Genomic DNA, 27097 nt, shown 5'->3' with positions numbered 1-27097 from the left:
AGAAGAAGAGCAGATCTTAGGGGAATTTCGGCAGTACTACTCCTCTTTATACAAGTCTAGGTCGTCTGGTATGGAGGAGGCGATAGACGATTACCTGAGTTATATACGAATGCCGCAACTGTCAAATGCACAGAGAGAATTTCTCATGATGCCCATTCAAAAAGAGGAAATAGTGGAGGCCCTCGAAGGCATGCGGTCAGGTAGCGCCCCAGGAGCTGACTGGCTGACGGTGAGTTTTTATAAGGCCTTTAAGGATCAACTGGTGCCCCACCTATCCACGCTCTTTGATGATATTTGCATGGAGGGCAGCATGCCTGCCACTATGAGAGAGGCTCTCATTGTAACACTCCTGAAGCCGGGGAAGCCCTCCACGGAGTGCGGCTCATACAGACCTCTGTCTCTGATCAATGTCGATGCGAAGTTGTACGCCAAAGTGCTGGCGACCCGTCTCGCATTACTTGTTCCGGAACTGGTCGCCCCAGAACAGGCTGGGTTTATCCCCTCCAGGAACCTCACGTACAATATCCGCACGGTATTGGGGACGATGCAGCACGTAAAACCAGAGAACAAGGCATTGGCGGTCTTCCTCGATATGGAGAAGGCGTTCGACTCTGTAGAGTGGTCCTTCATGTCGAGAGTACTTAGAAAGCTGGGGCTGGGTGAACCCTTCCTACAAATGATCGGTGCCTTGTACTACAAACCAACGGCCAGACTCCGCATAGGAGATAGGGTCACGGAATCGTTTGACATCTGCAGAGGAACCAGACAGGGATGCCCCCTCTCGCCGTTGCTGTACGCCCTGGTGGCAGAACCGCTAGCATGTGCGTTGCGGGAATACCACAGTCATGAGGGCATTAGTTTCCCAACTTACAAGATCCGTATCTCCACGTACGCGGATGATACGCTCCTGTATATTCGAGACCCAGAACTCAACCTCTCCTCCGTACTGAGGGAAGTAGTCAATTCGGTGCGCTGTCTGGTCTGCAGGTGAACTGGAAGAAATCGGTGGCATTCCCACTAACCCCGGTGACCCGCAAATTTGTTATGGATTTCCCACTGCAATGGTCAGATGACCCGGTCAGATACTTGGGCATACAGCTACATCCGAATCCGGACATCTTAGTGAGGGAAAATTACAGAGTCGCCTATACCAAACTGACTGAGGACATAGACAGATGGTGTAAATTACCTCTGTCCCTGGCGGGCCGTATTGCATTAATGAAAATGATTGTGCTTCCGCGGTTTCTGTTTCTCTTCAACAATATCCCGGTGATCCTCTTGAAAGCCTTTTTTAAAACAATGACACAAGCCCTCACGCGTCTTGCGTGGGGAGGTGGGCAACCACGGGTCCAGTGGCAAATTCTGACGCTCCCATATGAACAGGGTGGCCTAGCTGCTCCTGATATGGAGAGGTATTACAGGGTGGCGCAAGCGACTCATTTACACACATGGATACATGGGGAACGCAAGATCCCACATGTGATTCTGGAGACTTTGTTCACGGACCCACTCCCTCCGCAGGCTACCATATTCGAGCCAGCCACGCGACGGGTTGGGATGCTGGACTCAATAGCCACGACGAATCACGCATGGCACTCTTTGGCTAAGAACCGGGACAATATGTTACTATACTCACCCCTAGTGCCAATTGACTGAGCCCTGTGGCTGGCGCCGCTAAGGGAGAAAGGGGTCACACGCACCCTTGAACAACTAGGAATACGGACATTGGGAGACCTGTTCAGGAATGGAGTGGTGGTCATCTGGGATCAGATCGACACATCCCAGATCTCGATATCGTTGCTGCACCGCTTTCATCTTCACAGGGTCCGTGCAGCACTTCGGGAACTGCTGGGACCAGACATGGCAGAACCACCCGAAATCCCGCAACTAACTTATGTCCTAAAAACGCCCTCCCCTAGTCATTTGATCTCGCGATTATACAAGGCAGGGCAGCACAAAAAGGAACAGCCTACCTTGAAAGCCCGATTGGCGTGGCAGCGGGATCTGGAAATACAAATAGACGATTCAATGTGGAAATACTGCTGCCAAAATACTAAAAGAGTATCGCTAAATGCCAGACACAGGCTCATTCATTTTAAATTTCTGCAGCGAGTTTATTACACCCCAGAACGTCTACACAGATACGGACTCCGTCAAACGCCGGAGTGCGAACGCTGCCATGCACCAATGGCGGACTTTATGCATTTGGCGTGGGCCTGTCCGGGAATTAACAACTTCTGGGAGGACGTTTTTCAAGAGCTAGGACTAGTGCTTGAATTGGAGCTCCCGGCTGACCCGGCACTAGCGTTGCTGGGACACACCAGGATTCTTCCACCGGCGGCACGCCGTCTGGCAGACATGGGGCTACTTATGGCATGACGCGCTGTGGCGCAATGCTGGATGCGCGGCCCACTCCCGACTAAGCGCCAATGGGCCAGGGACATGCTGTATAGCTGCACCCAATCACAGCACTATAGCGAACTCCTACCCCCTGTTAGCAGACCAAAACATTTCTGGGACCTGTACCTGACTTTCAGGTCTAACAAGGACGCCGCGGAAGCAGCTCAGGAGGAGAGTGAGGGGCAGCGGGTTGGGGAGGAAGGTATTGAAGCTTTGATACAGAGCAACCTGTGGTTCAGACGGGACAGCGGGCAACCGGGTGAGACACAGGGGATGCTGGGGGGCAAGCGAAAGGCATAGGTGTTTCGGGCGTGGAGCGAGTTGAGAGTAGGGTGGCCAGGCGGGAGCAGCTGGGAGGCTAGCAGAGTGACCAGAAACAGCGCAGCATTAGGTAAGGTGGCGCAGGGAACAGATTCGATAATGCAGCAGTGGTGGTTGGCACATAGGCAGGCAGGGAGGGGGCGGGTGGGCGGGTTTGTTGCGAAAGCTAGGTTATACTTGGTGTTAGGTTGCATACACACACACTTCACTGAATGCTCCCAGGCGGCACAGTAGCCATCACTTCCATGTTTCCCCAGGGAGGGAGGGGAGGGGAGAGGGATCGCTGACAACTTTTGAGAACAGATGGGGAAGGTTTCCCCGGGTCATGTATTGCCTGACACTCTGATTAATGGCGAATTGCCTTTATGTTTTGACATTATTCTCAATATTGACTTTGCCTTATTTTTTGCTGCCGTCCCCAGGGTTGTAGGCGAAAAGCTGTGTGTGTATACTGATGACGATTAAAAGTTTATAACCAACAAAAAAAAAACTAGATACGACTTTACACTTTGTCTCTTAACAGACAATGTCATTGATATTCATCAGAAAGTTGAACAAAGAAACTGTAAATGTTGGAAGATATTCACGTGAAGGGTTCCAAACACATTAAAAATAACATCACTAAAGAAGACAGACAGGCATTAAACTCCATCCCTTAGAAATCCCACACGGTCATCAAAGAAGCCGATAAGGGTAGTAATAATGTGGTCATGAAAAGGGTCGAGTATAATAAGGAAATTGATTGACAAATGTTTGATAGTTGCAAACTAAAGACAGGGTTTTGGCCAGATGTGGTCCGTTGAGGGCACCTGCAACGGGTCTATGTGTATCTAAGATAGTGAGGGGGGTGTAAGACGGTGCTGACAGGAGGTGGAAACACCCAGAAATCCCCTAGCTTGGACCAGGGTCCTGCTGGAATTGCTGCGAGCCTGTGCACACGTCAACGTAACAAAGTGGAGTAAGTACCCCTTCTTTCAAAGTTCTTTTATATCACAAACAATCTGCATTCGAATACAAATAGAAACAAAGTGAACAATCTTTTGTGTTGTGTTCTTCTTTTACTGGTGATCAATTGCGCAGCCAACACGTGTTTCGCCCACGGTGGTACCCCAAGACTTCTTCAGGCTATGAGGCAAAGCTAGGAGGTAGAAGGGTTCTCTAAGCCGGTAGCAAATCCGTACCGGCAATCTAAAAAGAGGAATGCGATCTGCTGAAAAGTATGGTCCGGTATGTGGGACACTGCGGTGGAGCCAGAAGTAAGCTTCACTCTGAACCCGTTGTACTTCGGTCCCGGCTGGGAGCTAATAAATACGGGGGCTTGAGGGTCCTGGAGGCAGGACCCTGCAGTGTAGCCAAGAATGTGCTTCACTCCAAACCGGTTGCAATTCCGTCCGGCAGGGAGCTACTGAATATGTAGTATGGAGAAGTCCACAGTGGGGGACCCTCTGTACGTGTCCAATGGGGTGAATCTGAGTCAAGCAAGTACGCTGGCAATAACTATAGCAACAGAAGGAACCGGTTCCAGCCCCCATATTCATTAGCTCCCAGCCGGGACGGAAGTACACCCGGTTCAGAGTGAAGCTTACTAATGCCTGGCCTGAAAGTGCCCAGTGGTGGCGAGGTACTGGGAATGAGATTTTGAGGTACTGGCGTTTGACGAATGAAGCAATTGAATGCTCCCTTCTAGTGGCCCTGTTGGGGTACGTACACAGAATAGCTGCGGAGCACAGGAAACTAGTGGCCATGCTGCTAGTGCTAGCAAAAAGGAGGTTGGTAATCTGCTGGGGCCGCAGGCACAGACCGAACGTGACAAAGTGGCTTAAAGATGCGGTGTTCTGCCACAGCCACCGGTCCGACTACTGGGAACTCATGCGCAGTCAGGACCGAAGGATGTCTGGGCTCCACTGCAAAGTTACCTAGGTTCGCAACTCCATGCCTAAAGAGAGCTCACATAGGTAGAGTCCTAAACGCTGCGCACAGATCAAGCTCAACTCTCCTGGTTTCAACGAGCCCGCCATCACGGCTGACAAGAAATGGCCTTGTATGGGCCAGGAGGAAACCCCTCCTCCTCCTCCCCTCTCCTCTATATCCCCCCTCCTATTTCACTATCCTATCTTTACTCCTCTTTCCTTTGGGTGGTGTAGCGCTCTGGAATCTATTCTGAGAAGACACAATGCTACTAAAGACTGAAGGACATATGTCTATGGGACTCACGTCTAGTTATAATGCATAAGGCAATGCTTTCTAACCTTGCTTCAAACTATCCGGGATTATCCAATGAACGCAATGAGCCATGCTGTTTTCTTGGTTTTGTTGAAACTCAATAAAAAGACATTTTAAATAAACCATTTCATACAATACTTAAAAACTCATCAATGTAGTACACAGAAAACGGACTATCTGGATGTAGAGGGTTAAAGTATATGCTCCGAGTTATATAGAAAACCAACATCCTGTAATACCATTCTACATGCAACTAGCTCACATCCACCAGCAAAGATCAGAGTGATACCCTAAGGAGAGATTATTAGAATAAAATGAAATTGCAAAATGATTCTTAATTTCTTTCAGAACACCAGAGAATGGGACCAACGTTCAGAACGAGGGGTTGCCTCAAAGAGATTTTGAGTGAAGCTAAGAGCAAGATCATGACGCTCAAACGGAATGATCTATTGGACGACCATAACATGGTTTAGAAAAAAAGAGACAGACGTTCATTCATTACACCCTACAATACACTAAGCTCTGAAGTTTACAAAATTCTACATAAACACTAGCATCGCCTTCGAATGGATATTACACTAAGCTATGCAATTTCAACTAAGCAGTCTTACAAAAGGTAAAGGGAATAAATTAAGAGATTCACTAATCCTAGTTACCTGAGACCAATCACATGAAGCCCACAGAGCCTAAAGGTTTCCATAATGTGGTATATGCAGTGTTTGTCGGTTTTCAAAAGATAAGACCATGTCATTTCAATACAAACAGACACTATGAGATCACTAAATGTATTAACTGTAACACAGAATGTTGTATCTGAATGTAGGCACATTTATTTTGGGAGTACTATTCGACCACTCAAGAAAAAAATTCAGGAACATCTCGGGGTCATATGGAAGAACATTAATTATCTCTTTGCAGTGCACTACACTTCCCATAGTCAAAGTAATGTGATCAACATTAGGTTCCATGACATTGACACATTAGAACCTATGCCTCAGGGAGCAACAAGACGCTGGCACTCCGGAGACTAGAGAGCAGATAGATTATTCAACTAAGAGCGGTGGATATGGGTTTAATCACGGACAGGGAGCAGCATGCGTTTCCGATAGACTAGATGTGAAACATGTCATCTATCCATGCCTGTCCTCATACGGGGTCTGACAAAGGCTATGTATATATTCATTATATACTTAGCAAAGGGCTGAGAAACAAATTGAAAGTGTCACTATTATTTGCGGTCTCTACCAGTTTATTTGGGATGCTCTGTGTTGTGTGCGCATCATCCTGCAATTTTCTATTGCAATTGAAAACAGTCTTGGAAATGTCTTTCACTTACATTGTATGTCACATTAGCAGTACCACAACGTGTTACAATAGTAGATTGGCAAACATTGCAACGTATGAGCACAGAGCAGTTATTCTCTCTTTGACAGGTCAGACAAAATGAGTGTCCTACTGGAGGTTATTAATTTGTATTCCTTTGCATATTGGTGGCCTGCATGTGTCATTTTGAACTTTGGCCTGGAGGATGACTGAGGCGGACTGCCTCCATTGAGATTATATGCGAGGGCCGTGGAGAGTGCAAGGCCTATACAGGGACAGAATCACACACTGATGCCCAGATCAGGCTAGTCGTTAACGTGTAGGGAGGCAATCTGCGAACAGTGATACTGCAATGGAGATGCAGCCACTTAATCTCCCTTTTACCTGCCCTTAGGTTGTCACATTTACTTGATACATACCATGTAGATACGTAAACCGTCCAAGGACCTCGATTTCCAGGAGGGAGCTGGAAATGAGAGAACTGGGACGGAGAAAGGAGATGGCGCTATAAACAAGCAGACTGGGAGAGCTCCCCTTGCTAATCCACCCAGGACGGTAGCGGCTATGCTCCTACCTTACTGAGAAAGCCAGAGATCAGGGCCCATTCAAAGTTGAACACCTCTGTAACGAGGTTACCAGATTACACCACGACCGTGCAAACTAAGACAGTCTCCTCCCTTACAGTACAAAGCGAGCTCAGAGATGCAAACTTACAATATGCGCTGCTGTTTCCTGCTAAATTAAAGGTTATGCTGTTTGGAGTCGCTCTCTTTTTCACCGAACCAGTGGAGGCTCGGGGATGGCTTGAGGCTCACAGGACGGGTAACCGTGCCTCACAGCCCCAGCCTCGACCATCCACACTGAAAAGGAAACGGCAGCGGACACACCTCGACAATGACGCAAGTCCAAACAGAATCCAGATGGAGAATGAGAAGGATCAAGCCGCTCCAGTGTTAGCTGCTGAGGAGATAGGAAGAAATTGACACGCTGAAGCGGAGAGCACTGTAGCATCTGAGCGATGGACCTCAGATTCGAGCTCCACAACTGGGGAAGCACTGCCACAGATCACCCCCAGAATGGCAGCCAATTAGTTTTAATTAGTGATGTGCCTATGCCCTCAGTGGCAAGAAGCTGGTAGTTGCCCGAAAGATGTAGCGATACCTATACTTCCCGAAACCCCGATAAAATATCTTCAACTGACGGGAAATGACATGGGAGTCTCTCCGCTATGTGGACAGGTGGTGGGAGGGAGCGGGGCCCAGGGGTCAGTAGTGCCTTGGCTAAGCACCACCCATCCACCCCCATCCCTCCAAAACGCGATCCAATTGCATACCGGGTGTAATCAGTCCATGAGATTGATTAAAGTTAGCTTGTTTGGGTGGGAGGTTGTTGCTTCTCCGTCCTGGGGTGAAGGAGAAGTAGTTGGGTTCACAAGTTTACACATGGTTCTCTCATTTAATGCCGGTCTCTAAATTGCTAGCAAATGAGTATATGGAAAGTTTGGGCTAGTGGGGAGTCAGTAGGGGCTCATACTCGAAGGAGACAACATGGAACAAGGCTTGAATACCTACACCCTTATCTCTTAGAATATAAGGGGCATAGGCTCGGTGGTCAAGTGGCATAAAGTTATTGCCTACCTTAGACAGAGAGGGGTGCATAAAGCATGCTCCAACGTACCCCTTTGACTGTCCTAGAGGTTGCCTGCTCACAAAGTAGATGGAAGGGTCAGTTATTCACTACAACATTTTCTGCATATGCGAGGGAGTCACAGATTTGGGTTCAGCTACGAGTCCCATTTTCACACACCACACACCAGTATCAATAAGGAACAATGGAAGGTTGGACTGGGGCACCACAAACGACTCGGGAGGGAACATGTGTGTGAAACCTTTAATGTACATCATCACAACTGGTGATTTAAACAGTGGCATATGGCACAGTAAACACACAAAGGTCAAAAAGAATGAAAATACCTTTTACGATGCCCAGTGTAAGGCCTTGGACAGGCCAAAAGGGCTGAAAATACGGTTTACAGAGCCCACTGTTAGGCTTTGCTGGACTAAGGAAAGAACAAACAGCAAACCATCTAACAGTTTAGCTTTTAAGGCGCCAGTGCGTTGCATACCACTCAACGCAACATATCCTTCCCAGCCCCCAGTTTTGAAGGATTTCGTGGAAGGGTGCCTAGCAGCAAGGATGAAATCTGCCACTTCGGATGGCAACTCTGGTAGGCTATAGCCCTCGCTCAAACTACAAGCAAAAGATGTTAGTTGAATAGGTTCAGTTGGAGGACTCTCCTTCTCTTGTTCTTGCAAAGAGGTAGATGCTCAAGAGTTCCAGGTACCACAGGCTCATGGCCCAGGCTGTGACAACCCGGATCAATTGGCACGGTCATTCTTGATTTTCTTCAGAACTCGTAGCACAATCGGTAGTGGTGAGAAGATGGACAGGAGTCCCAAGTTTCATTCAGCTGGAAGTGTCTATAGAGCTCAGGCAAAAACTCCAATGCGCATAATTGTAGCCACTTTGCTATCTTGTAGCAGCAAATGGGTCTAGCGAGGGTTTTGCCCACTGCCCGAATACAGCCTATGCTACAATAGGGCGTAGATGTCTTTCGTGATCCACCAGATATCTCTTCAATTTGTCAGCTCTGACATTCAGGAACCCCACCAGGTGGGTGGCTACTATAAGATGTTCTGCTACTCCCCGCCATCTTCAGAGATGCAATGCTTCTTGACACTGGACACCACTCTACCCTGCTTGTTGTAGGACCCCAATGTGGATGAGTTGTTTGTGAGAACCTGAACAGCCCTCCACTTACTACATGGTAGGAAAGCCTTCATGGCCACATGAATGGCCTGAAGTGCCAGTAGGTTAAAGTGGAGCCAACTTTTTGCTGGAGAACAGAGGCTTTTGAGCTCCACCAGCCTTAAATGAACTCCTGCCCCAAACCAGCAGCGATGGATTCATCACCACCGAGTCCTGTGTAGGGAATGATAAACCACGAAAAAAAATGGAAGTGGTCAGCCACCAATGCAGGGCCTGGGCTGTCTCTCTCGAAACTTGGATGAAGTTGGAGAGGCAGCCTTCATTCAAGGCCGACTGAGAATTCAGGTTCCATTGCAGGGCTTGCATGTGTCACCTGGTTACTGCTCACAAGCATGATGTATGAGGCCAACATTCAAAGAAACTCAGTGCCCTCTTCACAAAAATCCAGGACTGAAATTGAAATATATCCAAAACTGTTCCAATGAATGAAACTCTGATGGTCAATCACAGACTGCAGCAAGCCCACCATTAGCAGCCAGTCATTGAGCTATGGGTACTCGCGACCCGCAAGAGAGCTCCCCTTCTATCGCCACCATTATCATTAACACCAGCTGGGCCAAAGGGAGGCAGGGCAAGTTGAAAGTTGTCCTGGTTCAACTTGACTGAACTGCAGGCAATGCCTGTGGGATGGCAGACCGGGTATATGGAAACACGAGTCCTGCACATTCAAAGACACCATCCAGTCTCCCGGGTCCAGAGCAGACAGAATCTGAGTCTGCGTGAGGATTTTCGATTTCTCCTTTCGCCAAAAGTAATATAAAGGAGAGAGACCCAAAACTGGCATGAGAAATCCCCCCCCCGCCCCGCCCCCCCATTTAGCGGACAAGAAAGTAAAATGAATAAGATCCCCCACCTTTCTCATACTCCTGGGCCCCTTCAATAGCAATCTCTTTGAGTAAAAGGTTTACATCCTGGTTCAAAACTGGCAAGTGCTCATCTGAAGATGGGACAGGGAGGAAATGAAAAGAAGGGCATAGCCCCTTCAATATCTAGAATGCCCATTTGTCTGACATAATGGATCTACAGAAGGGAGAAAATGCTGAATCCTGCCATCCCCTGAAAGGACACGAGTCACTAAGGACCGACTATAGCAACTTGGTATTAAACGCTCTGAGAAGGAAATGAGGAGCTGTTGAACCTGCTGCCCTGTGCAGTCTCGGCCAGTGCCACACCTGTGAACCCGAACTGAGTGTACAGTCTACTGTACCACCGGTTGTGACGGCGGAGGATGACTATGGGGTAGCCCCCTACAAAATCCTTTGAATATCCTGAGTTGGTTGGGGATCTGTTTCCCTTGCATCATACTGGTGGTACATTAACAACCCCAAAAGGACTGTCTGTGGCATCATTCGTTGGGAAGGCTGAAATTGCCTATATGCAAGCTCCCTGCAAAAGTCTTTGAATTTCCTGAATTGGTGGGGAAACTGTTTCACTTGCGTCAGCAACATCAAAGACTGGGTAGTGGATTGGCTGACTTTATATCTCTCAAGTTCAAGGTTTGCTTATTCTACTAAGAGTCAGAACCCATCAAATAGTGCATCCATAAGCGTGGTGTGCATATCCCCAGAACTAATATCACATCCATGCCAGTCTTTGACAGATGACACTGGTGCCAACAGCCCTACAAAAGTCAATCAGTAGTACCCAGGCCTTAGCAGCTAATGTATTTCTCTGCATCCATCCCTTCGATTCACTGAGACAGGAATGGTCTAAAGCAGTGTCTCCAACCTTTTGTATAGGGAGAGCTACTTCTCCTCAAGGAAATGCCTACTGAGCCCATAGCAACGTTTTACTATAATATAGTGGCCAAATCGGTTAACATTACACTAGCAACTACCCTAAGTGGGTTTATCAATAGTGATCACCCAATCATTTTAGGGAATCAACAGCTTCAAATGTATTTTGGAAATGCAATCTTTTGTCATCATCAGACTATCAGTCTGTGAAGATGCACCTTTTTGGGTCTCCCATAGGCAGAGACGCATGCTGTATCCAGAATAGGGCTGGAAGCTCCTTCCATCTTTCTAATTGGCGGCTCCTTTGACTGTTCTTCCTAAATGCTTGTTTTTCTTTGGTTAATTTGTTCATTAGTCCCTCTGTCTGTACTGTTGTTAGCACCCGTGAGGACTGTCCCCGTTACATGTGATCTTACACAGTACATTTTTATTTTTTACAGTTTGAGCACTTTTTTTACAGACTTTTGGGGAGATTGTGTTGGAGCCACGACAGCAATGCACTTCCATGACCAGTGTGCCTTTTAGCTGCTATTTTTTGGACACGCTGCAGTGTCGGCCCTCCACCCTCCCGTCATGCTGGCTGTCACGCCCACTGAACACACACCCCCTCATCCATAGTGGATGCCTGCTTTGGAAAGATGCTTCGGCCCAGAGACTAGAGCATCTGCTAAGTTTATAGAGGAGAAGGGCAGAAGATATTTCACGTAATTTTTAAAAATCTCTGCACTGGGATTGGTTACAGGGAGGACATGGAGTATTGTTCTGTCCCACGCATCCGGAGCCTCTTGCAGGTCCATTCGCTGCTCAAGTCATTCAGCACACATCTTGAGACGCTGCAGCCGCCGCCACGGTGCTTGCCCCCGCAGTGCTTCGTATCTGGAGCTGAGACACTCTGCGAGCAGCAGGTGAACAGCAGCTTGTGTGCACTTCTCTTCGACGGCTTTGTTTTCCTGCCCAGAGGGAAAAGACGTCTTTGCTTCATTTAACTACAGTAGAAGCTTCATTTGACATATGTAGCATCACTTGAGTTGAAAAGAAAATACCACTCTCGCACCTTCTGTAGTCATTCTCTCCTCCTACATCACCTCTTCTTTCCTCTTTGGTCCCTGCTCTTCTCTTTCATTATGCACACCTTGCCCCCTATATCTCTGTGCCCTCCCAGTCTACGAAGTGTAGTGGTCCAAACTGCTTCAGTCAGAGGAAAATTATGTAGGTTACACCAGCACAGTTCAATTGAGAACAATGTACTACTGCCCACTGCACTTGCGATACCATTTAGTTAGACCGTAGTTATACCAGCAGACAGCAGCAAATATTTTTGCTCTGGGGTTCCGTGCAGGAGTTTTCACAAAATTCACCTCACCCATGTAAAGTTTTCGTAATGTAGTAAATGTTGCATGGTGAGTTGAATGAGCTATGGAAGGTAGATGGAGATATAGGAGAAGAATATTGAATAATGGCATTAATTGTGCTTGTAGAAAGAGGCCAAAGGTGTTGTCCGAGAGACCCTAGCTGGAGACATTTCTTTAGATACACTTTGTAGCTCAGGCTTCAAGCCCTATAGAGCACATGACCTCCCGTCCCCAGCCTACCAATGCCACCCACTTAGTCCCAGGGCATGCCCCTTACACACAAATGCTTTTACTAAACTTTCCACAGTAGCGCTTTCGATGCATGTCATATGCCCTCCCTAAAGGGAAACGTCGTTTACAACGCGGTGTTTACACCGCACGACCTTTTCCCCGCAGCTATTACAACGTAAGTCGTTACCACGACCCGCGCCGGATGGCGCTGTGGGATAAGGAATGTTTCAATTTTATAGTCCAACACCTTCCCTACTGTTACGGGGACTGGTGTTGGAATATAAAACCAAAAAACTCCTAAATTCGCGCCCTCCAACGCAAGTCGTTGTAACGACCTGCGTTGTAAAACCTGCGATGTCAAGTACCGCGATCTAAAAGATCGCGTTGTACTGACATACATCCCCTCCCTAACGGTTAAGAGACATAGAAATGCATGTGTTCAAGTGGAATCTTGCCCTGTGTTTACGTAAAGTCCAGAGGGGAAGAAAGTGTTATATGTTTCTGTCCCTAGAGCATATGGCACTTTCACCGAGTGTGTAGCTAGCTGCTTTCCTGATAAGCTTTTAATCACAGTAAGCACAACTGTGTAATATTAACCTCTCTGCTCTGAGATCTTGGCCAACTTCCATTGTAAGGCTGTCAAATACTAATAACAAATAATGGCATAACATTGTTACTGGTTTTGCCACATAATACAAGGAGAACAAAGACTGATTGATACTCGCGCATTACATAACCAGGGAAAAAGCAATAAATCTAGGTAAACCTATCCAAAATTTAACTTGTGGCATGTAAGTAATAAACTGATCGCTGCACCAAATGCACAATGCACCAAACGCACAACCCACCAAACTACATGTCTAGGAATCTGTAATTTCTGGGAATGAGGCCTTGTGTCTTCGCATTGCTTTCAGAGCGTGTTCCTACTAAATTATCCTCAGGGAATAGTGCTACTGTGTACTTTAGAAGCAAAGGTGCATTTATTGCAAGCTCTGTACGAACCTTCCCTGATTATGCAAACTGAGCGAAACAGCCAGCACACATGATGAAGCGATACTCTACCAGGGTTATCGGGGATGACTCGGGTAAAGGACAACGTTTTCTTTATTACGGTCTAGAATGTTACCTCATAAAATGGCCACAGAAGTGAGTGCAATTCTCTCGTTTATTCTAAACTCAACCAGTCTTTAGCTCCTTTCGGTCTTCCACCTGGACATTATTTACACAATCCCCAAACTTTGCACCCACTGACTTATATCCAAATGCATCAGAAGTGTTTATTGGGTTAGTTTTCTCAGGTCATGAGGTGTTAACTGTGTTGGTTTGCTCAAGTCATGAGATCCAGGTTTGTATTGCTTTTGGTCTTTTGACAAGGTCTCATGCTCACCCCCTTTTCAGGATTAACTCCTTTGAATCTTTTCAGTCCAGATTCCATAGTCAAACATACCTAATTGGGTAGCGACGTAACCGAATCTTATTTAGGGTGTGCAATAGTCTTAGGGCCTAGAAAATTACATAAGTACGCCATTCAATCCTGCTTTTAAGTCGGGCCATAAACATCTTTAGCCTGTTTTCAAGAAGATCCGTAATAAAATACTTACATATATACTACACAGGCTTTCGGACAGTACTCTTCATCCTTGGGCTATTTCAGTGTCATTTACAATTTATGTCCACCTACCATAGAATACAGAATGGAGTAAAGGGTCAGTTGAACTTTACTTGCTGCATTGCCCTGCGAGTGATGGCATGTATCCTCATCACATGTCCACAGGTACCCATTTATTTGTCTTTCCAAACATATCATGCCAGCCACCTTTTGAGAACAGGTTTTGACTTTGGACTTTAAAGCCTTGATTTGCATTGCATAAGCTGGCAAAAAAAAAACTATGGCACAATTTCCAAAGACAAACTGTCAACTTTGCTAGAGCTTGTTTTCTTTGTATTCTGGGATCCGTAGCCATACTTCACCCATTAAAAAGTCAGCACAACCAGTCACAGAAACAAACTAATAATTCTGGAAGAGATACTCATGACTGGATCTGAGAAACCGGAGAGCCACCTTAGAGTAAATTATCCAGCACTGAAGAACATTTTCAAGTTATGTGCACTTTGCTTGTGTTTTCAAGAGTGGGTGGTTTATTTAGTCCATTCTGTTCATTCCATTCAGATTCTTGTTCATTCCATTTTAAATTCAAAGACAAGGTGACATTAAGTCAAACATCACAGCGGGGGTAAATGGGGTATGGGTGTGTTAATAAAAAATATATAACACACAGAACTGTTAAGTTACCTTTGAACATCAAAGGGGCGCTTATAAAGACAGTGTCTGGAAAATAACTTCATGTGATCCCATTTCAATGACATTCAGCCTAGGAGCCATGCACTTGCGTCATTTGTTTACATACAACAGAAGAGGACACTGCAGAAGGGCGCACTTTAAGCTTGCAGATTCTTGTCGCACTCTAAAGTTATATTGAGCAATATTCTGATGCTGAACCATGATTTTTCTGTAAGACTTTGAATACTCTTGTAACCTAAATCTTTGCATTTTCCCAGTGTGTAAAGGCAGACAAATAGGAAAATCTTTTATATGAATATTATAATATCCTCCGGCAGGAACACTGATGGCTCTGTATCAATTTGTAAACCAGCCACGCTTGTGGTGAAGTGAGGCTGTCTGGGGGCCTTCTTACACTCATTTTTACAAGGGTTATATCCAATGTGAAAAAAAAATTGAAGTGGAAAGTGAGTGGTTACAAATAGTTGAAGAAGTGTAGACAGATAAGAATTGTGTGGTACATTACATTTTAGTGAATATATAACTACATAAAGAGTTAAAACTGACTGAGTTTTTGAGGAAACTTGAAATTCTGCTGGGAAAACTAAAATCAGGTTATCCGGGTGGCAAACTGATTATGGCAGAAGACTTTAATCTGAAGATCAACCAGATGAAAGCAGATGATGTACTACATGACATTCTTGAAATATATAATATCCTTAGTACAGTTTTGTCTACAATACCGTCTTTAAAGGCTGCAAGTATTACAAACAACTGGTTAGGGAAAAAAGGACTAATACACCTAAATCATTGTTTCGATCAGGATAAGTCTTCAGGACAAATCTTTCGGTTTGGGCCTCAACATTGCCCTACTGTTTATCCGTTTGCTTCATGTGAGTTTTAAAATTATTTTGGGATTTTAATCTAAAACAGCATGAAGGTAGTGATCATTGGGTATAACAAGGTACACTTATTTTACAAGTAGCAGTGACAGTGAATAATGTGCTACTGCTAGAATTGGATTTCCCCAAGAAGAATAGAAAAATGCAAATAGTTATAAGGCAATTTCAGGTTCTGAATGAACTTTAATTGGTCCATGACCTGTATAACATTATTTCCACCTATCCAGATTAAGTAGCTTAGTTTGTCATCCTTACAATCTGCTGGCATGTATATAAATGCAGATAAGCTGTTTAGTAATGGAAAGTGTCCAACTTAGAATGCCTTCACTGGGATGGTTTGATCGAAAATGTGGGGAACTCGAGATAGTACCTTGAAAAACACAGATTGCGCATAGGAAAGGATCAGAGGCTGCAAATTCAGATTATATACATAGGCTGAAATGGCAGTATAAGAGCTTTATCAGAACCAAGAAAGTCATTTTACAACCAAAAATGGAATGGAATGTTGGCAATGATACAGATAGGAAACTAGAAAACGTTTTTAGAACCTGGACATATTTGGCACTCAGGTAGGGTCTGCAACAAATTAGATAGCTGTAGACGGATTATCACATGTTTAAACTCCTCCCTCTTCCTAAAAGCACAAGTGTAATACGTACAAAACGGATAAAGAGAGAACTGTGTTATTCTCTTTGAAAAATATAAAAGAAACAATATCACTCAAGTTGAATAGGGCTGCAGGGCCCAACAATATACCTGCAGTCACAATTTAACTCAACATTGAAAGGTGGGAGGAAAATCATGAAACTTTATTTGCATAGATAGCAGTAATGGGTAAAATCCTCAAAACATGGGAGGGGCACCATCATTAAACATTTATTGAAGAAGGGGGGTGGAAGTACCCAACAAATTATAGGTTAAAAAGCCTTTTAGATCCCTCCGAGACCTTCCCCTAAATATTGCCTTCCATGCTGAAAGAATGTGTCTCCATTAAAACGGCTTACTTATAGAATAAGGAGGTGTTCGAGAAGATCACTCCACAACAGATCACTGCTCTCCCCTAAGGGTAATTGTGAAGAAATCCATTGAAACAAATCAAATGTTATGCTGCTGCTTCGGTGTCTTCTGTACACCACCAGTTGATAGAGGGAGGTTATGGGGAACATTTTGATCCTGGAATGCCCCCCAGAATGTATTAACTTTAGGCGAAGCATTAAATACATTGTGAGTAATGGATTGCTCCACGGGGGTGTAATAGTGATTCTTTTTATCTTATGTGTGGGTGATTTAGCCACTGTACTACATACCACAAGCACATTTACTCCAAAAATTGCATATTCCCATATATATATATAACGTGTTTAATATATACTGATGACCTTGTCATATTAGACAACACCCCTAGGGGTCTTCAGAAGAAACGCAATATCCTTAAAAAATATTGGAAGGTACACTTTTTAAAGATAAAAATGGAAAGAAAAAAAAAAGTTACTTTTTGGAAAAAACGTGTTCTACATAAGCTGGTTTCTAGACTCATAAAAATAGAAGTTAGAATATTTAAATACATACTTAAATGAACATATACAAATGATTACTTCCAGAGAACTTTTACAGTCAAGTTCCCTTGTGAAGTTAAACTCCATCTATGGAGGGCTCTCTTTTAAAAGCATTTTTGCACAAAAACTCCTCATTTAGCACTTTCCAGATCAGAAATATTTTGTAGCGAAAGAAGTGATATTTTACACCTAGTAGAGAGTAGCTAAACCTACCAAAATGTTCAATGATCCAAAGCATACAATTTGAAATGGATTTATTATCTTAGTCTCAAATTGTTGGTATAGGTTTTTTTTTTGGATGTTTTTTTAAAATTGTAAACTCTTACCAGATGATGGAGCAATCAAATTATCCCAGATCTGCTGGTTGTAAGCGAATCAGTTGGACTATAGTTTCCTTAAATTTGTGAGAAATGTGGATAATTGATGTATTTTGATGTGAAATTGTACAGAAAGTGTGATGGATTCATGGATTTAGTCTCAATAATCATATCACTACTTCTGCATTTCTGGGGCCTAGGTTCAGCTGGTACAAAAATTCGAACTTTGAGATCGGCTAATCTTGCCCTGCTAACAATTCCAAAAGACCTAATGTTATTTTTAGTGATACAATTGTAGGTTGCAGGTGTTAGAATCTGTAATTCTCTACTTCAATTGCTGCAAACTAAAACCAGTCTTTTGAAACTTACAAAACCCCTAGCTTTTCTTTCAGTTTCAATGACATCACTACTTGGGTCTGGTTTAACCTTTACAACAAGAAGCTTTGTCATAACCTGAACTTTAAAAATAAATATCAAACAATATCACACAATACAATACAGAAAGATTTGTTTAACTTAATTCAACAAACTAACAGAAATACAGAAGAGAGCAGACAGATTGAGGGTCATTCCTTCTTGAGCAGGATTTTGCAAAAGAAAAAAAGAGCAGACTGCTAGAAACTGCTGGGGTTTTTTTTGTCCAAACAGTGGATCTGGAATGTACTAATTTTCTGACGAAGCCTTAGAAAAACATTAAGGAAATTAAAGATTGGTGCGCTAATATCACAGAAAGCCTCTCCCAAACAATTGTTAAACGAGCCAACTACACCATTTTTGGGGATCTCAATACCCATTTTGATTAAATAACCTGTAGTATTGCTACGTCTCTTATTGAAGACTTCAAAGCCCTTGACATCCAGCTGAATAATAACTCTCCTAGTCATAAAGTTGTACACTTGCTGTAGCCCATATTTTCTAACGAGGAAGCCATGGTCTGATCATTTAGCAGTCTCCTTCACACTTTCAATAGACATAAGGTCACAGAATCATGAGAATCACCCACCCTCGTCCAGTAGGAACTGACCAAAACTGGATCAAACTGAATGGCCCATGTGGAATGCTATTTTAGAAGCCAATTCCCTCCCCCCTGTGTAATTCAGTGGTGCCAGATCAGATACATCAACAATAGATTCCTGGTTCAGGTCCTCACTGGATACATTAATAATTGGATCCTTGCCCCCCCACCCCCCTTCAGTACTTGGCAAGCTCTCCTAACCTACCCTGAAACAAATTACCCAACTGATGAACTTATTGTTTGAAGGCATTGTCCCCAAATTCTGGAAAATTGCACTGGTCACCCCCCTATTGAAAAACCCCAATCTGGATCCACTCATTTGGTCAAATTACAGTCCCATATCTCCGTAACACATTCTAGCCAAAGGGAAGCAGATGCAGTTATTTGATCTCAATGCAGCATTTGATACTGTAAATCACACTACTCTCCTACAAAGATAAGAGATAATGGGAGTTTGGGATACTGCCCTATCTTGGCTAAAATCCTTTTTGCATAACCATACCTTTTGGGTTCATACTCACAAATATAGGTCAAAATCTCACCCATTAGCCTCAGGGTTCTACTCCAAGTCACCTGCTCTTCAATATGTATGCACAATCATTGGCAGAGATAGTGGGAAATGGTGGCCTCACTCTTTTCGTATGCAGATCATATGCAAATTGTAGTATCTCTGTCATCCAAGGACAATAAGAATGCGAAAGCCCTTTATCCCTGCCTCTCCCAAGTCTCATCACGTATGTGTGCCAACTCGCTGAAATTAAACAGAGACAAGACAGAGGTTTTGTTGGTGGGCAAACTCCCCAACCCTTGGTGACCCCACATTTGTCCTACGACCATGGATAATCTCCCCAGTGCCAGTCATAAAGAACCTTGGCTTGACAATAAACTTACCACGAGCCATCAGATTAATAAGGTGGTAGCCACTTGTTTTGGCATCTTGAAATGGCTCAGGAAGATTCTCTACTGTCTCCCTACCTCCGTCCATTGAACCGTGCTCATAGCCCTAGTTATTTCCAGGCTGGATTATGGGAACATTTTATATCTGGGGGAATACAAAAAAAGTATTCAAATGCCTCAAGACTGCACAATACTATGCTGCACATCTTCTGCTCCTCCATCTGAAGCTTACACCCACAGCTGGCATGGTACAGAACTTACATTGGATGCCAATTGACCGACATGTGCAAATCAAGGCTCTGTGCTATATGCACAAATGCCTATCAAACACAAGACCACTTAACCTTAGCTCCTTGGTGTCCTTTTATTCACTTGCATGCTCCTTGCGTTCAATCTTAGGTTGGCATGAAAGCCCACAGTTAGGACATCCCGCTAAGGTGATTGAGCATTCTCTTTAGTCAGACTAAAACTTTTGAATGATCTGCCTCTAACAATAAATGAGTGCTCTGTGTTTCGTGAATTAATTAAAACGTGGCAGTTTCAACCCTTAGATTTTTCCTAAATCTGTTTTTTTTTTCTTCTTTACAGCACTCTGGTGCCACCTTCATTCCGCAATCAGTTTAGTGCTGGGAAACCATTAGCCATGCGCTGTATAAAAACGCATAATAATATTATTATTAATAATAATAATGAGAAAACCATGAGTTAGTGAGAAAATCAGCAGAAAGACATTTACTTACAAGATCTAGATCTAGTAAAACACCACAACTATGCAAGGCACTTCATGTAAACAGCCATCATAAACCAATAAAAAATAAATAAAATAATTACAAAAGAAATTCTCTGAAAAGGAATGTGCTAGAAAGGGCGCAGGACCACAATCTCAGCAGTACAGTCATAAAAGCACCACTTATGTAAATGACTAAAAATTCAGAAACTGCAGACAGCAGAGATTTAGATATATTATAAGCCTTCCAGTAAAGAATGATTGAGGAGAAATGAGGGAAAAAAGTGTCAGTTCTAACTGAAAAAATAAAAAAGTTATAAAAACAAGATAGAATGCGGAGATGAGAAACATTAATTAGAAAAACATAAGCTGCATACAAAAAGGATAAACAGACTGAGGAAAACCACCTAGGGTAAACCCAATAGGTCAGAGCAGAAAATATAAATAGGTTTATTGTTGGAGAGATGTAATAAAATTGAGAAAGAACAGGGAACTAGATCTAAATGAAGGTAGAAAGAAAACTGGAGTGAAGGAAATCAATCTAAATGCATCTGGGGCTTTGGTTGATGAGATAAACCAGAAATTAGAGGGACTGGCTGAACTGGCCTGGCTGAGCAGGATGAAAATGCAGGAGTCAATGAACAAATTAATGTAAACCAATTTAACATATAAACTAGGGACTTAAAAAATGAGAATAATGAGACCAACTTTTGTTTTATAGGGATCACAAAAACAAGCAGCTAAGTAGCCCCTAAAAGAATATATAATTTAACTGTTATCTAAATTAATCTAGCAGGAGTTAAAGGAATAGGCTAAAATAAAATGAGAGGGTTCAGAGTGCCTGTTTCAAATAATGCTACTTAGAAAAAAGCTCAACAAGACTTAAATAAATTTCAGATGCTATGAAAGAGTAAATACTTTCATAGGAGGGCCAAAATAAATCAGTACAAGAGATGCTAAACTCAGATGTGTGTTATGAAACAGACAGTAGGCAGTGGAATACGGGGTCAAGTGTAACGAACTGGGATACAAGCATAGCTTTTCCACAACATTCAGTGCCAAAGAATATTTACAGTAGAAGTGTGAAATGGTTAGGAGACATCCTTAAGAGAGAAGAGGACCTTTCCAAGAAGTCATAAATTGAGAGGTGCTAGAATGGGGAGGAAAAGAAGAGATGGAACAGGAACCATGAGCAAGCAGAACTTTTCACTTAGAAAGACTCACTGATAAATCCCACTTGGCTAAACAAGATTACATTTCTAAACGTTGTATTAACAGAGTGTTATGTCCTGCTGAAAATTATGTGAAGCAATAAAACAATTACTTAAGTCACACAGAATCAACATAAATCACAAAATCAACCTACCCTACGGAAAATAAAAATAAGTTACGACTGAACAAAAGCTCTCCAGCCAAAAGAGAAAAACAAATTCAAGACCTCCAGTGGAAAAACAAATGGACCACCAGGGTTCCTCCCTATTAAGAAATGGCATATAGGCCTAAGTTGTGCTTATTTTATTGATTTAAATCACATAAAAATATATGGTTGAACATCTCCAAACTCAATAACTTGACCAACTTCTAGTTTACAATATCATTTTACAGTGTTAAGTTCAGGCATAAAAGAATCACAGAAATACAAAACAAAAACAAGCCAGGTATAGCAAACTAGTACATTTGTTATGAGTGAGAAATAGCCAAAGATCAGGGCACTTTACCAATTTCAGCAGGCAGTTGCTTGATTTTGTTCTCCCGGATGCTAAGCATTGTGAGCTTGGATAGATTTTTGAAGTCCTTCTCAACAGTAGTAATGCGGTTGAAACGTAAATAGAGAGTGGTAAGGGAACTTAGCCTGTACACCACTGCAGGGATTTCTCTTAGTTTATTGTGTCGCAGGTCAAGCATGCGCAGTTTCTTCAATGAATCAAGAGAGTCTGGCAAACTGGTAAGTGAATTTTCACTCAGGGCCAGTGTCTGTAGGTTCACCAGACAGCCCACCTCTGCGGGTAGAGACTGCAGCTTGTTACTGTACAGATACAGTTCTGTTAATTGGGTTAATTCTTTGATGGACGGTGGAAGCATATGTATTGACCTCTTGGACAAGTCCAACCGCATAGAATTCTCTTCCCGGCACTTGTTGAGCTCTTTGATAACCTCTGCATTGCTCGCTTTTTTGCGATTTGCAGGTGCTGGATTTGGACGTTTTATTGTGTTGTCCACTGAAAAAGCAACCCCTGGCTGACCACCACTGGGCTCTTTCTTTCCTTCTTTGGCATCTTTCCCTTTGGTCTTGGGCTCCTTATCCTTGCTCTCTTTGGAAAAACCCCCGGAAGCCTTGGCCTCTTTCTCTCTTTCCTTAACCGTTTGGACTTTAGGTTCCTTTTCCTTGGAGTCCTTGTCTTTTCCTAAATTACTACTCATGGTGATTTCCCAGCCAACAAGTGCCTCATGAACTCCACTATAAAAGGACCACAAAAGTTCAGCTTTAAAGAAAAGGATCCGTAATCACAAAGGTGGCGGACGGAGGGAACACCTGGAGTGAGGTCACTGCCATCTGCTACATATTTGTTTGAAGGCACCAGATTCCCACAACAGATACGTTTGTCAACAGTCAAGAAGTTATGAAAAAAGACCATTCACTGGAGGTCCTGCAATAAAGAAACAAGAAAGATTAGCTCTCAATCAAACAATTGTAAATGGATACCCAATTCTATCAAACTAAACCAGCGTGACTAGAAACGTGGTGCCTTAAGACAAGCATCCTACAATTTTGTTATGTACAGGCGCTTACTTAATATTTGTGTGTACTATATTTCAGAGTTTCTCCAAATAGAACCACTTCTACATAACAGATGTTTAGACAACAGAATATTGTTGTGTACAGGATGACCTTAATAATATTTCTGAGAAACGCCATTCTTTCAACTGCTTCCACACCACAGCCCTTTCACGTTCCCAGAAAGCTGCTTTTGTAATGTAGTAGGGAGGTCATGTCAGAACACTGTACTAATGTCTAATGATGGAAACTGCACATTTGTAGGGAAAACAACCAAAATGTAAGGCAGAGTCACCTTACACACCAGAGAGCTACATAGCCCCACGAGTGAGGTAGTTGCTGGAGCAAGACATTTTATATTCTTCATACATTACTAAACCAGTAAAATGAATGGACACAGCACACTATTTATACCAATTAAAGTAGATTGAACCAATAAAATAATTAAACATATTAGAGCAGAGACACCATTTATTAGTTGACATGATTTTCTAAAATCAGAATGCCAGTAATGCCTTCAGATACTTGTCAACAAACCAGAACTTTAGGAGTTGTAAAGAGAACAAAGTCAGAGTTGCTGAGCCCAACCACCTTTTACTATGTCTTTTTTTTTTTTATTGTTCCACAGTAACTCGACAAAAAAAAATGAATACATACATTTGTCATGACTTCATACATGCATATGCGCAGAAAACAATCCCCAAATGCCTAAACCAATTTTGCATTTCTTCATCCCTTTAACTGAATACAAACTAAACCCTAAATTAAATAGATTATACATCTTTGCCCTCCATCGTTCAAAAGAGGGTCAACTTGAAGCCACACTGCCGCAATACAAAGCCGAGCAACAGTCATGGCTATAAAAATCAGATGTCGGTGTTTAAACAAGGGTGTACCCTTCCGTAGTTGAGGCCCGAACCCAAAAGCATAATTACAGAGGTTATAACAATCGGCATACCAATAATTCTAGCTAAAAAATGCTCTATACTAACAATGAAATTTGTCAAATGGCCACAACTAAAAACAAGCATTGGCATAGCCAATAGGTCTCGCTTGTAGGACCTTATAAGTATTTAGTTACAAGGATATTGTGCTGCAAAACAAAATACTTATAAGGTCCCACAAGCGAGACCTATTGGCTATGCCAATGCTTGTTCTTGAATTCATATTTGTGCACGGGTGCAGTGTCGATTTTTTGGGCATAGCCTAAACACAATTGATTCTTATTAGATTTAGAGTACACATTGTACTTCAGAAACTTTTCCCAGCAGTCCGACAAGCCGTGCGAGTAGGGGCAGCCGGGGCAGAGTGGGCTGAAGCGCTAAAGCGGAGCGTGGCTTTGCCTGCAGCTTCCGGCTGCCAGGGGACCCCACGCGCGCGACGGTGAAACAGCATGACATCTGACGGGAAACTGGTGCTGCACACATAAAAAGTAAGCAGGAGAAAGAGGCGTTCATACCCACACGGATTGGGAATAATGGCAAATACGACGTCCCTGGGAAAGATTGGAAACAGAGCCCCACTCCTGCTGGGTGCGTGGAAAGTGCGAGGGCCAAATCGGGTATTTAAACTGAGGGAAAAATGTTGCCAATGAGCTAAAAGTGTGCTCTTGGTAAAAAAAAAAAATGCGTGCGCCGGGAAAGGAAGGCAGAGAAGGGGAGGGGGAGGAGAAATGCGAGACGGCGGGCAGGGGAGCGGGTAGTTAAACTGAGGGAAAAATGTTGCCAATGAGCTAAAAGTGTGCTCTTGGTAAAAAACAAAAATGCGTGCACCGGGAAAGGAAGGCAGAGAAGGGGAGGGGGAGGAGAAATGCGAGACGGCGGGCAGGGGAGCGGCGAAAATGACTAATTAGGGGAGGAGAAGCCGCAGAGCACACGCTGGGCGAAGCCCTTTGATGTGCTGTGCGGCAAATGGAGGGAGGCTGATGCGCGTTCATGTTTGAACACGTGGTTCACATGAACTGCATGAAAACGCCATGAAAACGCCAGCAAAAAGCTGGTGGTTTCATGATGTTTTCGCCGCTTGAATTCTCGCTCCGCTCGATGCGCATGCGCGCATCGATAGGTCGCGAGACCTAAAAATATGCAGCATGTCAGCATTATCCCCCCCACACCGAAAGCATTTACCATCTTGTCCGGTCCCCTATTTAGACATACGTGCCGGTATATAATACAAATTAAAAAACGTTTTATAACATTGCACTCGCAAATTGGCAGAAAGCAAAGCTTTCCTAGATCTTATGATACCATCTTTTAAAGATATATTTTCTACTCCCAGAATCGTGGAACATTTACCGTTATGTTTATCTAAATCATCCTTTCTGTGCAACAATAATAACTGATATACCTCCCCAATTTTAACTTGATACTGAATGGCCGCAACTACTATATTAGAAGACAATATAATTTTTTTTCGGATGATAAAGTCGGGAATTAGCAAATACTTAAAAAATTGTGACTTAGACAGATTGTGCTGTCTAGACAGCTCTTCAAAAGACATTGGGAACCACCTGTGTCAACAAAATCCCCCAGTTGAACGATACCTTTTACCCGCCAACCCAAAGCAACGCCATCCCAAAAAATAGGGGGAAGAAGCCTTACAGCATTTGTAGGTGTATACCAGGACAATTTCTCAACCAGACATAGCTTACGTATTCTTTTCCAAACATTGAAAGCGGATATCAACACCTTAAACCTTTTCCGTTTAAAATAGCTACCATCTATTTCTTTAAATAAACATGGTCTTGCCTCTGGTCCCAACAGAATCTGAAAGATTGAGGGGGCCTCCGCAGCATTACCTATATCTTCCCCGGTCAATAAAATCTGCATCTTTAACAAAAAACATGTATAAAAGTAAAAAGCAAAATCGGGAATAGCTAATCCCCCACTTTCAATTGGTGGAGTCAAGAGTCGCATAGCCCTTCTAGGTTTACCTGGTGCCCACAAAAACTTGGAACAAATGAACTGCAAGTGTTGAAGTTGGGACACAGTAAATTTTAATGGCACAGCTCTAAATACATAATACCTTGGCTAACACATTCATCTTGATAATATTACTTCTACCAATCAGTGTGAGGTGGAGTCGTGTCCACTTGTCTAGTGATTCCTGGATATTGCGTAGTAGCATGTTACAATTAGCATCGGCTAATTCCTGCTAATTTTGATGCCCAAGTATGTTACTTCTCTTACAACTCGAGCGTGATCCAGAGTCACTGTTTCAGTAATTAGGACTTGCGTTTTGGCTAAATTTAATTTATAGCCAGATACCTGGCCAAATAATGTAGCAAGCCGCTCAATCTCTTGGAGCGCAGAATGGGGATCCGAAGTAGTTATTGCAATGTCATCTGCATATGCAAACACAGAGTACGGGATATTATGTACCTTAAAGGGCTTAATCAAGGACTTGTTACCTAATTGTTCAATAAATGGGTTGATGTATAATGCAAAAAGCAGTGGTGAGCAGGGGCACCCCTGTTGAGTACCCCTTGAAATATTCACTGTCTCTGATAATAAGCCCATAGAGGTGATCTTAGCGACCGGTGAAGTGTACAAAACATGGAAGGCGGTGACAAACCGTTTACCAAAACCCATCAATTCCCACAGGTATGCCCACTCCACACGATCGAAGGCCTTTTCTGCGTCCAATAGAATTGAATCTAATTCACGCTTTTCCGTCTGGGCAACATCAAAAAGCGTTACTACCTTATTAACATGCGTGACTATGCTACGCTCAGGAATAAAGCCGTGTTGAGTCTGCGATACTAAGGAGCTACTAATTTTGGACAACCGGGTAGCCAATATCTTTGAATACATTTTGCCATCACAATTCAATAATGAGATCGACCTATACGACCCCACCAATTCCGGCTCTTTACCCTTCTTGCTAAAAAACTATAGTGGCTTCTGCCCAAGACTTAGGGGCAAGTCCCTCCTGTGCGGCCCTGAATGTGCTCAACATATCTGTTTTTTTAGGCTAAAAAAGAGCTTGTAGATTCTGCAGGCAGTCTATCAGGTCCGGCAGCCTTCCCTAAAGCTAGTCCAGTGACCGCAGCTTCTAGCTCTTCCATTGTAATAGGACCATCCAACATTGCGATCTCGCTACAATCTAGGTGTGCTGTAACCCCATCCAAAAGATTAAAAATATGCCTGTCATGCGTAACCTGTCTGGTATATAGCTCCGAATAAAACTGATATAAAATTGATAATATCCCT

The 27097-nt window shown here is 43.4% G+C and overlaps 1 protein-coding gene across 1 annotated transcript in view; it reads right to left on the bottom strand.

Moving 5' to 3' along the window:
• The window catches only part of SHOC2 (SHOC2 leucine rich repeat scaffold protein), a 347624-nt gene that overhangs the window by 238407 nt on the left and 82120 nt on the right, over positions 1-27097 (bottom strand). The window contains exon 2 of the mRNA XM_078643771.1: positions 21829-22758. Within this exon, the coding sequence (XP_078499897.1) occupies positions 21829-22531 (703 nt within the window). The 5' untranslated portion in view covers positions 22532-22758. The remainder of the gene's footprint in view (positions 1-21828; positions 22759-27097) is intronic.

The sequence above is a fragment of the Lissotriton helveticus genome, chromosome 5_1, assembly GCF_964261635.1.
Source record: "Lissotriton helveticus chromosome 5_1, aLisHel1.1, whole genome shotgun sequence".
NCBI classification, from domain to species: domain Eukaryota; kingdom Metazoa; phylum Chordata; class Amphibia; order Caudata; family Salamandridae; genus Lissotriton; species Lissotriton helveticus.
The sequence above is the reverse complement of the archived record's forward strand: the minus strand, read 5'-3'. Positions and strand labels throughout refer to the sequence as shown.